Source organism: Sebastes umbrosus, chromosome 21 (assembly GCF_015220745.1).
Source record: "Sebastes umbrosus isolate fSebUmb1 chromosome 21, fSebUmb1.pri, whole genome shotgun sequence".
NCBI lineage: Eukaryota > Metazoa > Chordata > Actinopteri > Perciformes > Sebastidae > Sebastes > Sebastes umbrosus.
Window position 1 is genome coordinate 5,112,859 of NC_051289.1, and position 22,842 is coordinate 5,135,700.

General features: G+C 40.4%; 1 protein-coding gene across 1 annotated transcript in view; it reads left to right on the forward strand.

Annotated features, from left to right (window-relative positions):
• Positions 1-938: 938 nt before the first annotated feature.
• tmtopsb (teleost multiple tissue opsin b) overlaps positions 939-22,842 on the forward strand; it is a 30,603-nt gene continuing 8,699 nt past the window's right edge. Inside the window, exons 1-2 of the mRNA XM_037757341.1 lie at positions 939-1,573; positions 11,429-11,757. Coding sequence (XP_037613269.1) covers positions 1,147-1,573; positions 11,429-11,757 — 756 coding nt within the window. The 5' untranslated portion in view covers positions 939-1,146. The remainder of the gene's footprint in view (positions 1,574-11,428; positions 11,758-22,842) is intronic.

The window sequence follows — 22,842 nt, forward strand, 5'->3', positions numbered from 1 at the left end:
GACCCATGAAAAACTATCACTGTTTTGTGCTTTATTTTGCATTGCAGTGTTAAGTCCTTCCATTACCAAACTGAATGAATTTTACGTATAGCCTAGCTGTTATTTCAGTTTAGTTTTTTGTCAGGAGATAATTCAGCTGAGGGGGCACAGTGACCTTTTTGGTCGGGCCTGGACCCCCATGGCCCGTCCCTAACGCCGACGCTGCCGACCGGGTAGATTTATACCTGTAAAACGTTACAAACAGTCCCTTTAATGGCCACAGGTGTCGCTGTTAACAAGCATTTCCGATTCTTACAAACAGTCCCTTTAATGTAGAAGAAATGTGGAGTGTTGCTCTACAGGCACCTGTCACACAGCTTTTCAATCACTTTCCCTTCATTTGCAGTGTGTTTTATGACCCAAAATAGTGTTATACAATGCTTCCATTGATGGTCTGATGGTGGTCTGAGATTATGACACACGCTCTCTCAAACACACACACGCACCTCCGAGCCGCCTGGTGTTGCGGGTTTTTGCAGATTAAGCCACATTTAAAATCATATCGCTTGTAAACTTTTTCTTGTGGGAGTTCCTTATGTTGGATGATTCTTTAAGACTTTTTTTTACGTCCAATGCCAACACTTTCAACATTCCTGCTTTCTACAATATCCTTATAGCACTGTATACAGTTATAAGCACTCATAAATATTCATAATGCTTTATACAAATAATCACAACCCATTATAAAGCATTTTATAATGACTTATAAGGTCAAGTATCATAATAGCTCATAACTACTTGGAACCAATCCCAGCTGACATTGGGCGAAGGCGGTGAACACCCTGTACCTTACTAAAAAAAAAAAAAGGAGCGCTCCTCTCCAGACCAGGAGCGCACGGCGTCAGGCAATGAGGAGGCGGATCTAAAAACATGAAGAGCACTGGCATCTCTCTGGCTCTCTGAATCCTCACTCATTCACCAAGTAGCTGTCACGACCTGGAGAACTGGAAATAGCCCCCCAGCAGCAGCAGCTCCTTTACGCATTCCTCCATCTCCATCTCCATCTCCATCCCTTTAGTGAAATCAAACCACATGCGCAACAACAGAGGACTCCCTCGTGCGCCTTCGCTCCTCCAGATGGGCTAACACGAGTCCACCTGAGACCGCATGGTTCCGTCCTGTGGTGCAAACTTCGTGCAGGTGCAAGGTGCATCAGGTATGCTCGTGTGCAACGTGAGCCTGAGCTGTGCGCACTGCACCGGAGGAGGAGGAGCGACGGAGACGGACTCGTTGGAGGATCTGTCCGGTTCTCTGCCTCCTCCGTCTCTGAGCCCAAATGGTCACCTGCTGGTGGCGGTATGTCTGGGCTTCATCGGCACCTTCGGGTTCCTCAGTAACTTCCTGGTGCTCGGGCTGTTCTGCAGGTACCGGACGCTGCGCACGCCCATGAACCTGCTGCTGGTGAGCATCTCAGCCAGCGACCTGCTGGTCAGCGTGCTGGGGACTCCGTTCAGCTTTGCAGCCAGCACCCAGGGGCGATGGCTGATCGGACGAGCTGGGTGCGTCTGGTATGGGTTCGTCAACGCATGTTTAGGTGAGCAGCATGTTTCCATCTTCCTCTGGCAATGTGTCACTCACTGGAGACACATTATTATCAAATTAAATCTCATTTTTTCCTTCTTATTTTTACCTCTAACAGTTGAAAAAGAGATGAAATGTTGATTTTTGTTTCTTATTTCTACAACCAGTTGGAGAGTGTCTTCTTTTCTCAACATATTAACTCTAAATGTTGCTGAAAATGTGCAAATCTGGTCTCCAAAATGTCTTGTTTTCCAACTTGACCACTGCACACCATGCACTTTGATCCAAACATGCACCAAAAGTCAGGTAATTGCACTTGTAAAACAGGTAGGGTAGATGTAATAACTAAATAAATGTAAACAAAGGTAGTTGCACTTGAGGTGTATTTTGCAAAAGAGATGATATGTTGATGTTGTTACTTATTTCTACAACCAGACAGATAGTGTCTGTGTCTATTTTCGGACATGCCCTTCTCTTCTCAACATATCAACTCTTAATGTTGCTGAAAATGTGCAAATCTGGTCTCCAAAATGTCTTGTCTTCCAACTTGACCACTGTACACCATGCATTTTGATCCAAACAAGCACCAAAAGTCACAATTCAGGTTTAGCAGCAGCTGCAAGCTCCCTCATAATCAGAATATCTTACTGTAGATTTGCTCTACTATAACATATGTTCTGGCTGCTTGCAGGAGCATGAAGGAAGAAAATATGCTTTTATCGCCTGCAGCAACAGGCAATATACAACTACCTATTAATGAATTGAATCTCATGTTTTCCTTCTTATTTTCACCTCTAACAGTTGAAAAAGAGATGAAATGTTGATTTTGTTACTTATTTCTACAACCAGACAGATAGTGTCTTCTTTTCTCAACATATTAACTCAATGTTTCTGAAAATGTGCAAAAAATGGTCTCCAAAATGTCTTGTTTTCCAACTTGACCACTGCCTGCACTTTGAGTGTAGTGTAGTGTACATGTAGTGTCTCTTTTAGAGCAATCTGTGCTTGGGTGAGGTTAGACTGGTAGGTCACCATCAACAGGTCATTGATGTTGGAATTGAGCATGTTCTCAAAGTCCTCAGCTGAGATGGTGGGCACCTTGTTGACCAGGTCCATCAGGAAGCGGTCCACTTATCTGATGCACTTTGATCCAAACAAGCACCAGAAGTCGCAGCATTTGCATTAGTTCTACATCTTTAAATATGAATTTTTATCATGAAAAATTCAGGTTCAGCAGCAGCACGCTGCCTCATAATTATGATATCTTACTGTAGATTTGCTCTTCTATGACATATGTTCTTGCTGTAGCTGCTGGCAGGAGCATGAATGAAGTAGATATGCTTTCATCACCTACAGCAACGAGCAATATACAACTACTTATTAACGAATTAAATCTCATGTTTTCCTTCTTATTTTCACCTTTAACAGTTGAAAAAGAGATGAAATGTTGATTTTGTTTCTTATTTCTACAACCAGACAGATAGTGTCTTCTTTTTCAACATATTAACTCTAAATTTTGCTGAAAATGTGCAAAAAATGGTCTCCAAAATGTCTTGTTTTCCAACTTGACCACTGCACACCATGCACTTTGATCCAAACAAGCACCAAAAGTCACAACATTTTATCAGTTCTACATCTTTAAATAGGAAATCTTACGTTAAAAAGTGACAAAATTCAGGTTTAGTGACTTATTTTCTCAACATATTAACCCTAAATGTTGCTGAAAATGTGCAAATCTGGTCTCCAAAATGTCTTGTTTTCCAACTTGACCACTGCACACCATGCACTTTGATCCAAACAAGCACCAAAAGTCACAACATTTGATCAGTTCTACATCTTTAAATAGGAAATCTTATCATGAAAAGTGACAAAATTCCAGTTTAGCAACAGCAGCAGCATGCTCCCTTATATCTTGCTGTAGATTTGCTCTGCTATAACATATGTTCCTGCTGTAGAAGCTCACAGGAGCATGAATGAAGAAAATCTGCTTTAATCGCCTGCAGCAACGGGCAATATACAACTAACTGAGAAGATTAACAACATGATTAAAATCCTGTTAACCAATTTCATTCTGCAGTTAATTTCAATTACAATCCTATTAAGTTGTGAGGGGTAATGTGCTGTTCGCTGCTGATTATGTTGAGCTGCTATAAGAGTGCAAACTGAATTTCCTGCAGACATAAATAATATGATGTGTCATAATTCAGCTTCAGTCCCAGAGCTAACTTTACATTTTTAGAGAGGAGGACTGATGGAAAATAAAACATAAAACATGGAAAAAGCATTTCTGATCGTATTACATAATATATCTGCTGTTGCTCGGCTCTCATCTTGATCCTCAGAGGTTGTGTCAGGTGTTTTAACAGGACTGTTGACAGAGCTCTTCACCAGTGCTGGGATCAAACCTGTGACCTCTCAGTTTCAGGACAATCCCTCTAATTAGTGCCAGGGCTTGATTAATGTCACCTCTCTGCTAGGAAACATCGTGATGTTCTAGCTGTTGAAGCAAAGACTACAAGAGGAGAGAGAGATGATGATGACTAGGGGTGTTTTCATGCTCTCTCAGATTTTTTTTTCTCTTTGTAGTCTTAAGAGACTCTGTGATTGAGAGCAAATGTAAGTGAATTATCTGTCAATAAACTACAGACCTCTCTTCTCCTTTACTCATCTCCTCTTCCTGATTTATCTCTGTTACTTTTACTGCTCTCTTGACATTGTTACTCTTAAATCTCTTGGTTTTTCTTTGGGGTCTTGACTTGAAGTACTGTGAGATGCAGTAAGGTGTTGTTCTTAAATCAGTTGTTTCCTCTTTGGAGTCTGGACTTGAAGTAAGGTTTAGTATAGTGTTGCTGTTGCTCTTAAATCAGTTGTTTTCTCTGCAGATTCTGGACTTGCACTCAGGCGTTGTTGCTCTGATATTCGTTGTTTCCTCTTTGGAGTCTGGCCTTGAAGTAAGGTTTAGTAAGGTGGTGTTGCTCTTAAAGCTGAAGTAGGCGAGATTGGAGCAAATATGATTAAAAAAAAGTTATTTTTATAAAACGGTCGCTATACCGTGACAGTAGTACATGAAACGGGTAACCCTGAAAAAAATCATGTGCCTCTGTGTCCTCCGGTGTCCTCTGGTGTCCTCTGGTGTCTTCTGGTGCTCCTAACCCGTTAGGACGGAATCTGCAACAACGCCTGCACTCAGGCGTTGTTGCTCTTAAATTCGTTGTTTCCTCTTTGGAGTCTGGACTTGCAGTGATGTGTAAAGTGTTCTTAAATCGGTTGTTCTCTCTCTGGTGTCTGGACATACACTGAGGTATTGTTGCTCCTGAAATCAATTGTTTTCTCTGCGGATTCTGGACTTTCAGTGAGGTGTTGTTGTTGCTCCTAAATACGTTGTTCTTGCTGTGGTGTCTTGACATTCAGTAAGGTGTTGTTGCTCTTAAAATCTGTTGTTTCTCTGTGGAGTCTGGACTTGACGTAAGGTGCATTAAGGTGTTGCTGCTCTTAAATAAGTTGTTTCCTCTCTCGAGTCTGGCCTGGCAGTAAGGTGTTAAGGGTTGTTGTTGCTCTTAAAATGGTTGTTTTCTCTGTGGAGTCCGTATTTGAAATAAGGTGTTGTTGCTCCTAAATACATTGTGTCCTCTCAGGAGTCTGTACTTTCAGTGAGGTGTTGTTGTTGCTCTTAATGTGGTTGTTTTCTCTGTGGAGTCTGGACTCAAAGTAAGGTGTTTCTGCTCTTAAATCAGTTGTTTCCTCTCTGAAGTCTGGACATGCACTGAGGTGTTGTTCTTAAAATCTGATGTTTCTCTGTGGAGTCTGGACCTCTGGAGTAAGGTGAAGTAAAGTGTTGTTGTTGCTCTTAAATACGTTGTTTCTTCTTTGGAGTCTGGACTTGAAGTAAGGTGTAAAGTTTTGTTGGTGCTCTTAAATCAGTTGTTTTCTCTGTTGATTCTGGACGTGCAGTAAGTCACCTCTCCTCAAACCATTCTTCACTTGGACTCTGTCTTCTATCTTTATCCAATTAAATTGAGCGACTCTGACTCAACTCCTCAATAAATCCACTATACAGCTACTGACAGTCCGCAGCGTAAATGCAATCCTGGATGCTACAAGCACATCTTTCCACACATTCACACATTCCCTCTGTAGACATGTTGCATTTATATCTAATTTGCAGAACTTTCATGATTCATTTTGTACAGTGTTTCTCTGTGGTGTAAGTTCAGAAGTTGGATAAACAAGCAATAACCAATAACATCAAAAACTGTACTAGGGATGATCATAGGCTCACTGTTCTGAATGAGATGCTTTAGAGATTGAATGCCAGACTGGGCTGATCATCGGCTCTCCTGAGTTGAGAGATGGGCACCCTACCCTGGCATCAAATATTTATGTGAGTAGTTTGGTCAGAATTGATCAGATTGTGGGAAAACAAGACGAAATGCAGCCCATTTTGAAAATGCCATTAAATAACCTATAGGTTCAAGTTTTTAAACATCTTACTCTGGCTGATGGAAAGACTGTAAGCAAAAGTAAAAATGGTGCACAGGTGTAATTGTTAGTGAAGAATAAGTCTGATCAACAGAAAATGAATCACCTTTAGTGGAAGTGTTAGAGTTGCTTTTTAAATTTGATTCTTTCACCTTTCAGAAGTGAGAAGAGTTCAAACTAAATTGTGTTTTTTTTTTAACTGGTAAAAAGTGCTGCCTGAGGAGGAGATTTAGCTTGAATTGCATCGCTTCTTTAAAGTGCATTTTTAGCTTCAGGATCTTTGTGTGCATTAAACTTGTGAAATAGCTGAGCAAATGTTTTTGCATGCAAGTGGCTTCCCAGTGTTTGATGTATTTGTTGGACTAAAATGACCCGTTCAGAGTTTCTGCAGAGTTCAATTTAAGGCTTATATAGACCTTTTTCAATACCACACAGAATCCAATTTAATACGTGTTTCACAAAACAAAAGTTCGATGGCGAAATAGCCAGTACTTTATTTCAGTAAAAACAACAAGTTCTAATGATACAATTCATTAAATTAAGGTGAACTGGATAAGCAGCAGAAAATGGAAGGATGAAAGTCTGATGGAGCTGACTGAGACGCCACAAAATAGGATTAAACAGTCTCCTGTGCATATAAACCACTGTTGAAACAATCCCACTTAAGTCTATAGGTGTATAATCTTTTCTAGTGATCATTTTCCAGGATATTTTTTTAATTTTTTTTCATTTTTTTTCATTTTTTTTGTTTTGACCCCGGCTTCCCATTCATTATTATCTAACTTTCTCAACAATGCCCAATGCACATGTGAAACCATTGCTCCTGGTTGAATCACAAACCTTAAAAGTGCTCTATATGCTATTGGGAGCATTTCTATTGCCTCCATACGGCCCTCAACATGGCAACATCATCACAGCTGAACCGGCGGGTCGTAGCTAACGGTGCTAACAGCGCTAACAGTGAAAACCATGGCAACACTGCTGACAGACCTAACAGTGTTAACCTGGGGGGGAATTGGAGGGTGGGTGCTACGCTTTCGCAACAGCGTTATCAGCTGTAACCGGCGTATGAGAGCAGTGCAGAGCAGCGGCCGTTAGCTAACCAGTGGGGCACGCTAACATCCACTAAAAGGCACGCGCAGCCGGCCCGGCGATGTCAACAAAGCACAAAGAAGCTCTGATTACAACACAGAGAGGGAGTGACTTCATTCTCAGCTCAGGTAGACATTACGCCAAGCTAGCAAGGATGCCAACTTTTACAACTGAACCAAACATGCTAACCAATTTAACTTTATCAACCGTTTGGGATGAAACCAACGTTATGTAATGTCATCCAAGCTGCACGGGCTATCACGTGATGTACAACATAACTGAGAGCAGCACATTCAAAACATTCTCGTCCAACGTTTGACCGTTAATATGATCCTGAACATAACTGAGCCCTTTCAGATGGCAATGTTATTCATCTTGGGGAGCTCTGATAAGTAGCCTAGGTCATTGTCAGCTAAAGGAAAATAGCAAAATATTGAAATCATTTTCCAGGACATTTGACTTTTTCTCTTATTTTCGACGTGTTTTCAACGACTGGAAAACGTATCAACCGTTTTCCAGGTTTTCCAGGCCACGTTAGAACCCCTTGTCTCCCAACAGTTAGATATAAAAACATTTTATAACATTTAAGACTTTTGTAAATGCAATTTAAGACGTTTTAATACCATCTCATGCCTTTTTTAGGGAGCTGAATTCAATGGGTTTTTTTTAAAGACTTTTCAAGACCTGCAGATACCCTGGTATTTAAATTAAATAACCCCCAGGAATCACTAGGAATACGCATTATGCCGTTCAATCAGTCTGAATAGAGGCAATCACTTACAGACCCCACAAAACAGAAATGGATCTACTGAGGTTGGCAGGACTGAAGTGAAAACAGAAATGAGACTTCTCGTTTCACCTTCTACCTGCGAAATGGAGTCCAGTTTGTTTGTCAATTCACTGATGAGACACTGATCCGTCCCGCTGCGACTAACATCGGAGCTATTGCACCGTGCAGCCTGTTAGGAAGCTTGTAATCAAGCCACATCAGGTCAAAGTTGACGTCAGTATCATGAGCTTACAGATGTGGTTCACCATCATAATGATGGGGCAACAGCTGCAGGGATATATGAAAGTAAAAGTTGGATGATAATATCTGAAAGAAAGACATTGGTTGTAAATCTTTTGAGCATATGCCCACTTTTTAAACTAGCATGAAGAGAAGCAGGAAGCATCGCCCCCTGCGCCCTTTTTCAAGTGTATTAGTGACGCAAGACACAGCTTGAGTATGCCTGATTGTTTTACAATTAGTCAGCTGCTTTGCTGTGAAAACTACCTCATTCAGACATATAGAGGATGCTCATTGTCAGTTTCAGTCATGCTTTAAAAATAAATTATTACAATTAATACAAGCATGCATTGCTCTGTGTAGAACTGAAACAATTATATTGATCCGTACATCGACAGAAGTGGTATTGAGTTCCAGCAATATGACTCCAGTTGCTCTTCTCTGTTACATCATACTGCTGACTTTCCCTGACCAACAGTCTGAAACACAACGATAACCAATGTCAGGATGTCTCGGCATTTTTTACGATTGATTATTGAAGAAAATCATCTGCAGGTTAATTGTTAATAAAAATAATTGTCAGCTACGTGAAACGATATTTCCTTTCATTCCGTCTATCTATTGGTAGAAATGGAATATAATATTAATTAATAAGTATGTTTTCTTTAGTGTATAACCACCTGAAAAGAATCGTTGTGTTTTCGTTACCTTAGAATGAGCCTTTTATATCTACAGTACAGAGGGAGCAGGTCATTGGGTCATTGAGCTTTGGCCTTACATCGCCTAACAATCATCTCGTACAGTAGGAGCAGAGATTACACAGCAACATTTCTAAAGTCGTACAGTGTATGCCCAACTTAAGTGTGCTGGAAGTTTTGCTTAGTGTGCAGCATTTTGGAGAAATGGTCTTGATTTGGCATCAGTTGGATTTGAAGAAAAGAGGGAAGAAAAGAGGGAGACAGAGGTGAGGTAGAAAGTAGCAGAGGGAGGAAGAGGGTAATACATATTTAGAGAGACCGAGAGAGAGAGAGAGAGAGAGAGACAAAGGAATAGTGGTAGACAATGAAAGATGATTAGCTCCTGTGCTGACTCAGGCGGAGGACATTGGGTCATTCATTTTACCATAAATCTATTCCGCACCATTCCGGTGCTTAAGGCCTCAGGTGAAAAACCCATTAAAGTGCATGGTGGAGAATCAAAGTGGGCCATGTTTGAATCAAAGCCAACGTTAGGGGGACTGATACGTTCCCTCCGAATCCCCACCAGGCTGCAAGAAGAGAGACTGTGCAATCATTACAGGAAATGAATGGAAAAATGGTCGCTGTTAAAGAGAAGTTTCCCTGTTGCTGAGGTAGCAGACCATTCATATTAATGTAGTCCACTAACCTTTGCTGGAGAAGCCGTGGGTGCTGCTACTTTTAGGATTTATTTGTCCATGATTATATCATCGCTTTGTAGTTTCGACACAGATTTAATTTTCTCATCCTGCAGGTGATACAGTTTATTAGATAATCTGCCCTCTGATTAGTCACACAATCATGAAAAAACAACGTTGACATCACAAGATAGCGATCACAAGACTAATAATTACATGATCACAAGGAGATTACAAATAGATGAGCCCATGATCATGAGAAAACAGAATATTAAAGCTAAACCTAATTGATATGGGGAAAAACTGTCAAGGCCATTTTGACCTCTGACCTCAAGATATGTGAATGAAAATGGGTTCTATGGGTACCCACGAGTCTCCCCTTTACAGACATGCCCACTTTATGATAATCAAATGCAGTTTGGGGCAAGTCATAGTCAAGCCAGCACACTGACACACTGACAGCTGTTGTTGCCTGTTGGGCTGTAGTTTGCCATGTTTGTGCATATTTTTTTTATGCTAAATGCAGTACCTGTGAGGGTTTCTGGACAATATTTATCATTGTTTTGATTTTCAGTAATAAATATATCCCCCATTTGCATAAAGCAAGCATATTTGTCCACCCCCCTGTTAATACGAGTATTATATACTTATATACTACATTTTGAACAGATAAAATAATGTGCATTAATTTGCAATTAATCGAGATTAACTAAATAATTAAATAAAAAGTTCTACACATAAGGACATTAATGTACTTGTGTCTTATTTTTTCTTTATAACTCAGTTTAATATTTTAATAAATCAATCCCATGTGATTTAATCTTTTATGTTTTTTAACACAGTATGCTCAGGAAGAATCTGTTTGACCTAAAAGGGCACTTGTGGAGTCCATGTGCTTCATCTAACCAGAGAGCATCAGTAATGAATGCAGAGGGCTCTTACTCCCTCTTCATCCACCTGCACACACACACACACACACACACACATGCACACTGTATTTATGCAGACATACAACATGCACAAACACACAAACACAAAATCATTCCCCATTATTCTCAAGACTGTCACTCGTTGCTGTGTGTGTCAGCCAATCAGAATCCTTCATTATGCATAGAGGTGCTGTGATTGTCTGTAATCAAAGTCTTCGTCCCTGAGAGATTCAATGTAATGGAGGTGAAGTGCCCCGAACAGCACTTTAGCATGCATGTGCTGATTAGCTCTGATTTAAGTCTTCGTCGCTTCAGCAACAATTTACACCAACAGAGCTCATTCATCGATTAGTAATTAACATGCAGTTAAAGGCCGTGTGCTTCCGCTCCCATGCAAATCAATGTTTCTCTGCATATTTGTTTCAATGTGAACAGATTATAACCGCTGAAGATGTAATTAGCCAGAGAATCAATTAGCTCACATCATGTTACATGGAAAATAAAGTATGTACATAGAAAATGATTTATTTTATATAAAATGTGCACTTTTTAGTTTCCAATTTCTGTAGAGCTACAACAGAAAATTAATTGACAACTATATTGATAATCGTTCAGGTCACTTTTCAAGCAAAAATGCAAAATATTTGATGCATTCAGGTTCTTAAATGTGACAATTTGCTGCTTTACCTTTCCTTACATTATAGCATATTGATTCTCTTTGGATTTTGGACTGCTGAACAGACAAGACAAAGCGTCTAATGATTTTGTGATGAGCATTTTTAATTGTTTTCTGGTGTTTTACAGACCAAATGATTCATGAATTAATCAAGAAAATAATGACCAGATTAATCAATGATTAAAAATAATCAGAGCAGTATCGGCCTGATATCCGATTTCAGTATCGGATCGGGGCATCAGGAATTTATGCCGCAGTATTTTGTTACACAACTACTCACCACAGTTTCTACATTTCCCCTTCCTCAGGCATCGTCTCCCTGATCTCCCTGGCCGTCCTGTCCTACGAGCGGTACTCCACCATGATGAAGCCCACCATAGCCGACGGCAGAAACTACCGCCCGGCGCTGGGTGGGATCTGCTTCTCCTGGCTCTACTCTATTGCCTGGACTGTACCTCCGCTGCTGGGCTGGAGCAGCTACGGGCCCGAGGGTCCCGGCACCACCTGCTCCGTGGACTGGAGGACCCAGACGCCAAACAATATCTCCTACATCATCTGCCTGTTCACCTTCTGCCTGGTCCTGCCGTTCTGCGTCATCCTCTACTCCTACGGCAAGCTGCTGCACGCCATCAGACAGGTGCGACTCTGTTCCAAAGTGAGATGATTATTCTATGTTCAGAACATAACGCCGACTTTGTTGAGAGTTTGTAAATCTCAGAGCGAGTGATTGCAAAGTACTAAAAGCACTTCGCGGTCGATTCGAGGAAAGAACGAGTATTTATAAATGCTTTAAATACACAATGCGCTCCCTTTTCTGTGACCTTAGCCGATCCACTACTGTATCAAAAGCCTCCAGTCAGTCTGGACGTTCAATCAGGGGCTGTGAAATTGACAAGAGAAATGAAGCCACGCATCATCTGATCTTAAAGAGGACCTATTGTGCTTTTGTGCTTTTTCCCTTTTCCTTTAGCGTGTTATATATATTTTTTTTAGCCCAGTCTCACGGCAAAGCGTGTAATAGACCCACCTGTCCACCGGAAAAAAAGAACGTTAGTAGGCTCGTTCGAGGTGAACTTTGCCTCACTTGGAAAGTACACGAGATCAGGCGGCAAGCTGCAGTCAAGTCACGCAGTTTCCAGACGTTTCCAGCAGCCTTCAAAGAATTTACAGGAAGTCACAGGAAAAGATCTGATCTTTACGCTACTTGTTTAGATTTTGGTAGTCAAAGGACAAAAGTCAAGGTCACTGTGACCCTTAAAAAAACACGTTTTTGGCCATCACTCAAGTCTTGAGTTAAAAGTAAAAACTTTTACACAAATGTCTAACAGGATAAAATGATGAAGTGATGACATTTTGGACAGACATGGATGTAAACTGCAACTTGACTGGTTGGTAGAGGCGTACTAGTTATCGATACACCAACTTTTCCTCCTTAGCCAAGTGATTTGTTGTTGTTGTTGCAGTATTTCAACTTTTAAAATAAGTTTCACTCAGGCACATAAAATCAGGTGGATGGAAACACACTTACTGACAGAAACTGATAAATTATAAAAGCGTCCTGATGGATTTGGCTTTGTGAATTCTCCTTTTTCTTTACTTGCTGGACTGTGATTTTATTGGTATTTTTTTCTTCATGCCTAATTTGAAATGCAACCTTGGCTCAGAGTTTCTTCCCACTACTGTTTACAGAGAGCTAACCCGGCTAATGTTACGGATCACAGTGTTAGTCCAGGCAGAGCAGTTGCATTAGCTGATTGGCATCAGCTGCTTCACTCAAGCTTCACCCTCATTCATTATAGCTGCTCGGCTACCAGATGACGAACACACCCTGTCACATTCATACAGGTGTACAGCTCGGCCACTTCTCACCAGTAAGGTATGGTCATATTTCAGTTTGATGAAATTGCCCCCTACTCGGCCTCAATAAAATGACGTGATGTCTACGCCAGGCGTTCTCAAACGTATTACTCATCTGATTTTTATTCAAGGTCAGAGGTCAGGAACGATTGATGACATAATAACATTTAATCAACTCACTTAACATCCGCCCTGCTCTCTCGGTAGGCTACTCGTTGTCGCAATTAATCTCTTGTGATTGGGCCAGCACAAAACTGAGGCTCAGACATTTATTATTTCTGACACTAGTTGTCAAACATTAAAACCACATTCATCTGGTGACAGGATCGCTCTGAGTGACCTCCAGCTACACTGTATATTCAACTTCACCAACAACGTATTGATCAATAGTACATTTATTTAAAAATAGAAAATGTTCATAACTAGGGGTGTCAAAGTTAACACGATAATAACACAAATTTGTTTTAACGCCACTAACTGCTTTAACGCATTAATGCAGTCGATCTTTCGGAGGTTGTAGTGGGCTCATTATCAAAGGGGTCCCCTTGACCTCTGACCTCAAGATATGTGAATGAAAATGGGTTTTATGGGTACCCACGAGACTCCCCTTTACAGACATGCCCACTTTATGATAATCACATGCAGTTTGGGGCAAGTCATAGTCAAGTCAGCACACTGACACACTGACAGCTGTTGTTGCCTGTTGGGCTGCAGTTTACCATGTTATGATTTCAGCATATTTTTTATGCTAAATGCAGTACCTGTGAGGGTTTCTGGACAATATTTGTCATTGTTTTGTGTTGTTAATTGATTTCCGATAATAAATATATACATACATTTGCAAAAAATAAGCATATTTGCCCACTCCCATGTTGATAAAAGTATTAAAAACTGCTGAACATGATTTACCGTTCGGTTCTGCTGCGGACCTTGGTTCGGACTGAGAAGCCCTGGTCTACACAATGGCACACAGTGTATGAGAGCAATGCTACATTTTCTAGTCTAGTAGTGTGATAATGGACTAAATATAGTGATGAAACAAGTCAGAATCAATTTCCAAACACAGTGTATCAGTGTTTCTATTAGTCGACCAATTACATCCGCCTGGTCAATGCTGGAAAAAGATAAACACTGTCATGCGAATCGGTGGGAAAAACAGGAAATGCATGCTTGACTTTTGTCCTTAGTTTGTGTTTCAATAGAAATTAATTGGGATATTGGTAGGACAGAAAAGTAATGTGACCGTACCTTTACATCTGCAGATATCCTCATGCAAACACTGTTTGCTTCCCCAACCTCTTTCTTACATGTTAAGCTTTTGTTGACTTCACGCTTGTGTATGTGTTTGTCGAGGGGGATTCTCAGCAAAAACCTTGTTACTGCTCAGACTGTTCCTCAAAGCCTTTTCTTCCAAATCTAACTCTATAAATGGTCAATACCTGTGCGTATCTCTGTCTGTGAAGTGTTGCTTCTGTTGAGTTTGGGGATGCAGTGAAACAACGTTGAGAAAACTAGGTAAGATTAGGTTAGAGGAAAGTTGCGAGTGGTACCTTCTGGTGGGTGAGTTTCAAAGAGTGAAGTTAGAAGTCTGTGGTTAGGGGACGGGAGAGCAGCACAGAGGTTTTGTCTACAGGCTGGTGTTAATGACAGGATTACAGACGACTGTCTTCATTACACTCTGCTGAGGCGCCTCATTAAACCTCGAGGCTGCAGACCTTCACGCCCACTGTCAGCTAATGACAAGAGACAAAAGCTCTTCATTTAGCCGTGTGTGTCTGTGAACTGTGCGTGTACCGGGGCTGCAGGGACAACACATTCTCACCACAATGCATTAAATACCGCAGCTTTGTCAGTGCTCTTAACGCTACATTTCCTCCAGGTCTGGCGAGGGCGCTAGGGGACGCAATGCTTCACTCAACTAGCCGTTTAAGCGGTGACATACCCTAATGTGGAACGCCCCTGATTGATCCCTGGTTCTATGCTCGCCATTTCACTTCTGTTATTCCGTCTAAACAATCCACCAAAATCTATTTCTGAAAACATTTTAGGCGAGAAATAGTCTATGCCACTGCTGAATTTTGTTTTATTGTAGAACTATATCACCTAGTTTGACAGCTTGGTCCAAGTTTTGTGAGCCAGGTGCGACGCATCGGATGGGCTCATATCCTGATCCACACTCTATTCCAGTTGGTAGCGGCAATGCACCATAACGTTCTTTGCCAGGAGTTCAACGCCATTTGGCTGTTTTTGTATTCCTTTAAAGACAAATTATATAAAAGTGGGTAACGGCAGATCTCCTCGCACAACCTCTCTTCAAAACAAGCATCCTTTTCTTCTTCTTCTTCTTGTTCTTCTTCTTCTGAAGAAGAAGAAGTCAGATTGTATAGAAGTATTTGAGAAAATGAGCCTACTTCTCACTTGATTTATTACCTCAGTAAACATTGTAAACATGAGTTTATGGTCTCAATCGCTAGTTTCCAGTCTTCTTCAATACAGCATGATGTTCATTTAGTAAATTATGGTCCCATTTAGAGTCGAATAGACCATAAAGCAGGGGATGCTTTAGGGCGGGGCTACCTTGTGATCGACAGGTCCTTACCACGGCGTTGTCCGGTCTGGGAGTTGTCCGTGTTTTCGTCTTAGAACTTTAACCCTGTCACAGTGGTCGCCTAGAAATGTCTTATTCAGCATTTGGTTGTGCTTAGCTCCACCCTCTCGTGTCACTTCTGCTTGCAAAAACCAAGATGGTGATGGCCATAAACCAAGATAGCGACGGCCAAAATGCCGAACTTGAGGCTTAGAAACGGCAGTCCACAAACCAATGGATGATGCTAGCATGACTGTAGACTCATTATCTTGTATCAAAAACTCTTCCCAGTTCTAGTGCATCATTTTTATAAGTTATAAATAAATAAAGTTATAAGTTATAGATATAAATATCTGAATACACCGTTTTGTTGCTTAAGTTCAATTGAGGTTTGTGTGACAGTCAGATGAGGTCCAAAATATGAACCATTTTCAAATCACCTCAAGGGAAACTGAATGGAAAAAAAAGATTCAGAGAGCCTTAAAAACATTCATGTGACCCAACAAATATGAAAATAACAAGTGAAAATGTCCTCTTAAGATTCGTTGAAGTCATGATGCACAAGATAAATTCCGATCAGTGACTATGCAAGACTCCTGAAATTAACTTGAGCAGTTTTCAGTCACTGGGGATGTTCTTCTCCATCCACCTTTAGTTTGATATGACGGGTGCATTTCCTCATTTGGTGCAGATTTCAAAATAGCAGATGAATGCACATCTGCTGGAAGTCGCCATGAAACGCCTTTAAGATTGAGGGAGTTAGGACAGAGAGAGAGAAAGGGACTCTTCAGACTTGTGTTTCAACTGATGATACCTTCTGAATGAATTAAACTGAGAACTAAGGTAGATGTAGTGTGAGGTAAACAGAGCCAGATGTAGTGAGAAGTACAGGTGGCAGGTATGTGGAAGGATTCTTGTAGGCAGATTTAAAAGTTTTAGGTGATAACTTGGTTAACGTTAGGATAGTTCATCGGCAGCGAGTCTCATTTCCCTTGAAACGTAATTGAGAATGCAGTTTAGTTGTATGGGAAAGTAATATTTTAGGAGACAGGGTTGACACAGTGGAGCATTTAGTGGCTTAAAAGCAGGATATTTCCCACAGGAAACCAAAATGGAGCTAAAAGGTGGACTTAACATTCATCCGGTGGACACAAACACGAATCCAAATGAATGCTAATAGAGTCTAAAAAACTTTGTAACTTGTTTTATGTGAGCAGAATACTAACTGCTGAGTTCAGTCCCATCTTTCTCATTTCTTTTTTTTTTGGTTTTTGACCACATCAAATGAATTGCTGAGCACAATAAACAAATAACAGTCCGTGTGCAGTTTTGGTGCTATTGGCACAGTGGGAAAGTTGAGAAAGCTGCCATATTTTTGTCGAGTTGTCAGCGAGCCTGAAGCCAAACAGATAACTATCTTTATCTCGCGTATTAGTTTTCCAAGTGCTCAGAGCTGCAGGTAGCGCAGTCCACAACACACAGAGCCGATTTAAATCTTCAATTCATAGCTGCTTGGCGATCCATTAAACTATATCATTACCAAACTGATAAGCAATTAAACCTCATTAAAACAAACATGTGAGAATCTGAAAACAAGAATCGTACAGATAACCGCTTCAGTTAATGAACTGATAACAATCCTAATCATTTTCACAGCTGTTATGATGCGGTGATGATGAATGTTGTGTGAAGATCTTCTTAATTAACCACAATGAAATACGACTTTATGGGGAGACAGGCGAGAGGAAATACTCAAGGTGATCAAGATTATAATCAGGCGGATAGTGTGTCTAATTTCTGCTGTCTGCAAATTGTTTATATGCGTGAGAGTGTGTGTGTGTGTGTCGCCTGTTGTCTCTCAGCAGCCTTGGTGTAAGGTTACCTGTGGGGAAGATAATCCCTTGCCAACACAGCATGCATTTCTCTCAATTGCAGGTCGCACACACAAACCCGTTACGTCATTCCCAGAGTTCGTCAGAATGTGATTTAATCTCTTGTGTGTGTGTTTATACTGTATATTGAAACCTGAAACACTGCACAAGAGAAAGAAACTGAGGGGAGAGAAGCGAGTTTCTTCAGGCTTTCACTGTGAGCTTTATTCGTTTTTATTTATTCATAACCATTTTCTTGTTATTAAAACTCTTACAGCACTTTGTTTAGCATTAATGTGCATTTTGATGCAGTAATGCATTCATCTGCATATTTCTCTCACTGAATTATATGATTTGTTTCCTTTTTTCAAATAACGGGCATTATGCTGATAGCTCGCATCTGCCAGAGTGATTATATCTGCATCAGAGCTTGTAATACAGCAGCAACAGTTTCCTCTGCTTAGTAATATGCTTTTTCTATATTGTCTAATCAAAACAGTAAATGAACCACGTTCTGACCGTTTGAGAAGCATGTTTGATGCATCGCCCCGGCTGTTCTCATACGCCGTCTGTAGCTATAGCCTACCTATGAAAAGTAATGCAATGCAATTCATAAATATCCCATGAAATCCATTTTTATGTAATCCACGTAATTATGAATCAAGAAGTATAAAGAGCGACAAACGCCGCATAGGGAGGAGGTCGAGGTGGATGGTGTGTGAAATCAACTTTCACCCAGGAGGCCACTGTTTGTATCTCGTGTGAAACTACAAGTCAACGATGATTTATTTGTCACGTAACTTGCGTACTTAAGTATTGCCACTTCCGTAGTTACCCAAACCACGATTTTTTTCCTAAAACTTTCTAAGTAGTTTCTTGTGAAGATGGAAGTTTAGTTGCTGGACATTCGTCACGTGTCACTGGACATTTGTTTTGAAAAATTAATAACTTTGTAAGATATCATACGAAACCTTGTATGAGGATACGTTGCCCAGGTTAGGTGTCCCTGTTTGAATAAATACTATTTAAAGTCTATTTTTTATTTTTTAGTGCAGTTTGCAATGATAACCGTCAAATTTTTAATAATTTTTGATAGAATAGGACTTTAAATTCTAGCCAACAACCGTTGATTTCGCTGACTGAAGTGACGACTTCGGCTTTATAAGAAATGCTAGTTTACTGTTGTAGGTAGTGAACTAGTTTATACTCGGCGTACTTATCAATAGAGTTCTTACAGTTTTGATCTTGTGTTTTTGGTTTTGGAGAAGACACCGCCCCCACACTCTTTAAAGCCCCCGAAAACTTGTTTCAGATGTTGAGTATGTCTCCAGTACAGTAAAACATTGTAGGTATTATTTATTTAGAGTTTGACACTCTCAAATTCTGCTTCATCAGCATGGTTTGGCTGATGTTTGATCAGATTTGATTGACAATATATAAGGTAACAACTCCACAACTGGCATCATATTTTGATTGAAAAGAAGAAAAAGAAAGATTTGGGGGAATATCTACTGCCAAGATTTGCAGTTTGTATGAATATTGAGCTGTTTTACCACAAGAAGTTTTGGGCTTGCTGAAAACCAGCAGCTCTGACATTATAAATGTGTTTCAGGACCCGGGTCTCCTCCCTCTGCTTGGTCAATTTAAGTTGTAGACTTTAAGATGCAGGGTGGACTTTCAGCCCTCGCTTCTGCACAGAAAATGTAATGCAATTTTGTCTCCTTTGTCCTTCCCTTCAGTATGATGGACAGTCAGGCTGTCGACTTTGCACCTATTCTGGTCTTTCTACTGAAACATTGACTGCATTTTCTATTTTTTTGTTGGTTTGGGACGACTACACATGGAGACAGAATTGGAAATCTACCCTTGGAACAATTGAGCAGCCAAACAAAAGTTTTTACTTGAAGAAACTATATTTTAAAGGAACTGAAAAGTTATATATATACTATATAATATGTCTTAAACACAGACTGTATATTAGAAGTGAATGTAGTCACCGTGACGTCACCCATTGATTTATGGACTGCCGTTTTGAAGCCTCGAGTTCGGCATTTTGGCCGTCGCGTCTTGTTTTTTTGCCACCAGAAGTGACATGAGAGGGTGGAGCTAAGTACTGTTGCCACGCCAACCGCCATGCTCTGCTCACGCGGCCGGTCCGGTCTGACAAGCCGTTAGATTTTTTTTGGTACTTTTTAGAGCCATGTCTGCAGGACAACGATACTACTAGCATTGTATTGTTCCTTTTCTTTAATACCCTTTCCTTCCTCTTACCCCTTGCTCATAGCGATAGTTTAGAAAGACCAGATGATGGAGCTTGTCCTTGCTCATGTGACAGTGTTTGGTGTATTATTGACCTGACCCTGTCACATGTCGTATCCTCTGCACTCAGCCGGTTCAGAGGCCTGAAATATTCTTAAGACGTCCTCGACAGCCCATCCGGGTGACACATCACCTGTCACCAGGGTTGAGAGGGTGCAGGTCGCTCAGAGTAACATGGAAGTGATGATGTAGTCCTGAGTGTGGCAGTTCACGGATTGAGACCTTGTGGAAACATTTAAGCCGCTCTGTGCTTTGGTAGGACAGTCAGGACATATTTTGGGTCATACACCAATGCATCAGCATTATAAAGTTCCATTTTTTTACTCATCACCTTTAGTCTATCTATTATTAAATTAGAAAACACACACCAGTAAAAGTTTTAGCCTTACAAATACTTTAAAAAGTAAAATTTAAGACGGATTGTACATTTTTTGGACTTATCTCAAGGCAGTTTTGGATTTAAATTAATTTCATTGTGGTATGAGAATCAACTTGTGGAGACATTTTTCATGTGGTAATCCATGACGGCAAACGTTTTTGTCACCTTACGCCGAATTCACACCACAGCAGCGGCGGAGAGTGGCCTGCAGCGAGCTGTGGTGGCGAAGTGTGTCCAAACTAAAAGTTGGTAAAAATTGAACTTTCAGCAGAAGTTGGCCAGACAATACCCGCAGCCAATCAGTTAACAGAGTCTTGTGACTCTTACTGTATGTTACAAAGGATTTTGTTCACACTTGAAACACATGAAGACGCCTCCGTTCATTTAGGTTAACAAATAAATTACAGAAACTTCAGGGATGAAGGTTATAATGTATTGTTCTCTGTCTCCTCTGGTGTCAGCCCACTGACCCATGATATTAGATAAAAGGACTACCTGTGACTTTGACATTAGATTTAAAATGTTTCTATTTTCCAGCACTGATGTGTATTTGTTTATTCTCTTCATTGGACTTTATGACATTTGTAGAGACATATTTTATATTCAAGTTGTTTTTTAAATGAATGGAAACCAGTGAGTTAGGGAATCAAAAGTTACGGTATTCTTTAGTAATGTAAAGCACAAGTTGAAGATAAAGGGCTAAAACGTCCAAATCAAAATTATGACATTTTAAAGGGGACAGTGTGTAATACTACATCGGATCTATTAGTAGAGATGGAATATAATATTCATAACTATATTTTCATTAGTGTATAATCACCTGAAGCTAAGAATCGTTGTGTTTTCGTTAGCTTAGAATGAGTCCTTCATATCTACATAGGGAGCGGGTCCTCTTCACGGAGTTCGCCATGTTGCTCTGCTATGTTCCTACATTAGATAGAAACATGTAGTTCTCCGACACGCTTGTGAAACTGCTGTAACGTGAGCCGCAGAGTGCCAAACCGTGGTACTGCCAGCCGCCGTTTGAGTTTAGTTGTAGTGTTATTATGGTAAGGATGACCACTGAGCGAGGCGAACGGCGTTAACACAGTCTTAGAAAGGGAGGAGTGAACGGAGCTGTATTCAGTTGGTTGCAGTCTGCAACATCACCACTAGATGGCGCCAAATCCCACTCACTGCACCTTTAAGTTGGTATGATTGAGTAATATGAATGCCAAAGTGAGAGATGTGCCTTGATTTGAACCAGTAGACATTTTTTGGCAACTTTGTGTCTTTGTCTGTGGCTGATACTCAGCTTTTTATTACACTTTACATGAAAAATGAGTAGTGATGCACAAGCATATTTGGTGTCTGTTTCAGCAGCCATTAGCTACTTCCCTCAGAGGAGAGTTGGCATCAATGGCGCTGGTTATGTCACTCTGACTCTCCTCTGTTTAATTTAGATGTTTAAATCATATCGCCCATTTTTATGAATATTGAGGAGTTTCTTTATGCAATATTTATGTTGGCAGAGGAGGATGTGATTGGGTTTAAATGTCACTTGAGCATTTGCAGCTCCTGGAAATGAAAAATAGATTTGGTTCTGTTGTTGTCTGTCTCTCTGTCTGTTGATGTACTGAAAGATGGATTGATTGAATGTGTCTCTGCTCTGGCTCGGGTGTTTGGTCATAACAAGCATCTGTTTCTAGCAGAAGGAGACATTGGCAACTTATCTCCCTCTCTGGGAGTCTGTGGCGTTTTTTTTTTCAAATTAGTTTTACAGCAGTGTAAGAGCAATAAATGGGAACTGTACTACTCAGACCGTTTCATAATCCGTTTTTTTTTCAGGCTGGAACAGTACAGAGAGAACAAGAAGAGAACATGGTAATAAGAGAAAACAGCAGGGGAGCAGGTTCATGCTTGAAGACTCCCTTTGGGAGCGTTAAATTGGCTGCATCACGAGAGTCCCCTCTCTATCTGGCATGATTGAGGAACCAGGGGGGTGGAGGCAGGGAGACTTCTGCCATTGACTCTATTGATAACTTTTCACCAGATTAAAGAGAGAATGGGCATTGACTTTCTTGGGAAAAGTTTAGGGCAGCCCCTCTTATTCGTCTAATCGTCCGTTTTGGTCTTAGTCGACTAAGATTTCTTTAGTCGATTAGTCAGGTCTTTTCATGCTGAATAACTTATTTCTAATAAACGTAAGAGCACATCTCTGGTAAACACAAGATTTAAAGTGCTGCTTTTGTTGATTCTTTGTGGAGAAACTCAGTTTTACAGATCTGTCGATTAAATCGATTAGTGGACAAAATCGTATGAGTGTTAGTCGACTAAAACTTTCTTTGGTCGAGGACAGCCCTAGAAAAGTTTTCTTGTTCCCTTACAGTCTGATTATTTGGAGCTGGCTTCGACATTAGCATTTAGCTGCAACAAATTGACACTGAAAACACCTTGATTGAGATTAAAGGTGAAAAAAATGAGAGATTTTGCGAGGAAATATGTAACTCTTTGAGAAGAAAAACTCAGTGTTAAAAATTTAAGCCATAATATTATATAAAACGTTTATATTTTGACATAAAAGTTTAGATAACACTTTCTATCATGCCCATGTCTATAATGCATTATAATCTGCTTATAGCACTGTATAATTATAGTTATAAGCACTCATATATATTTATAACGCTTTATTACAATAATCATACCACATTATAAAGCATTTTATAATAA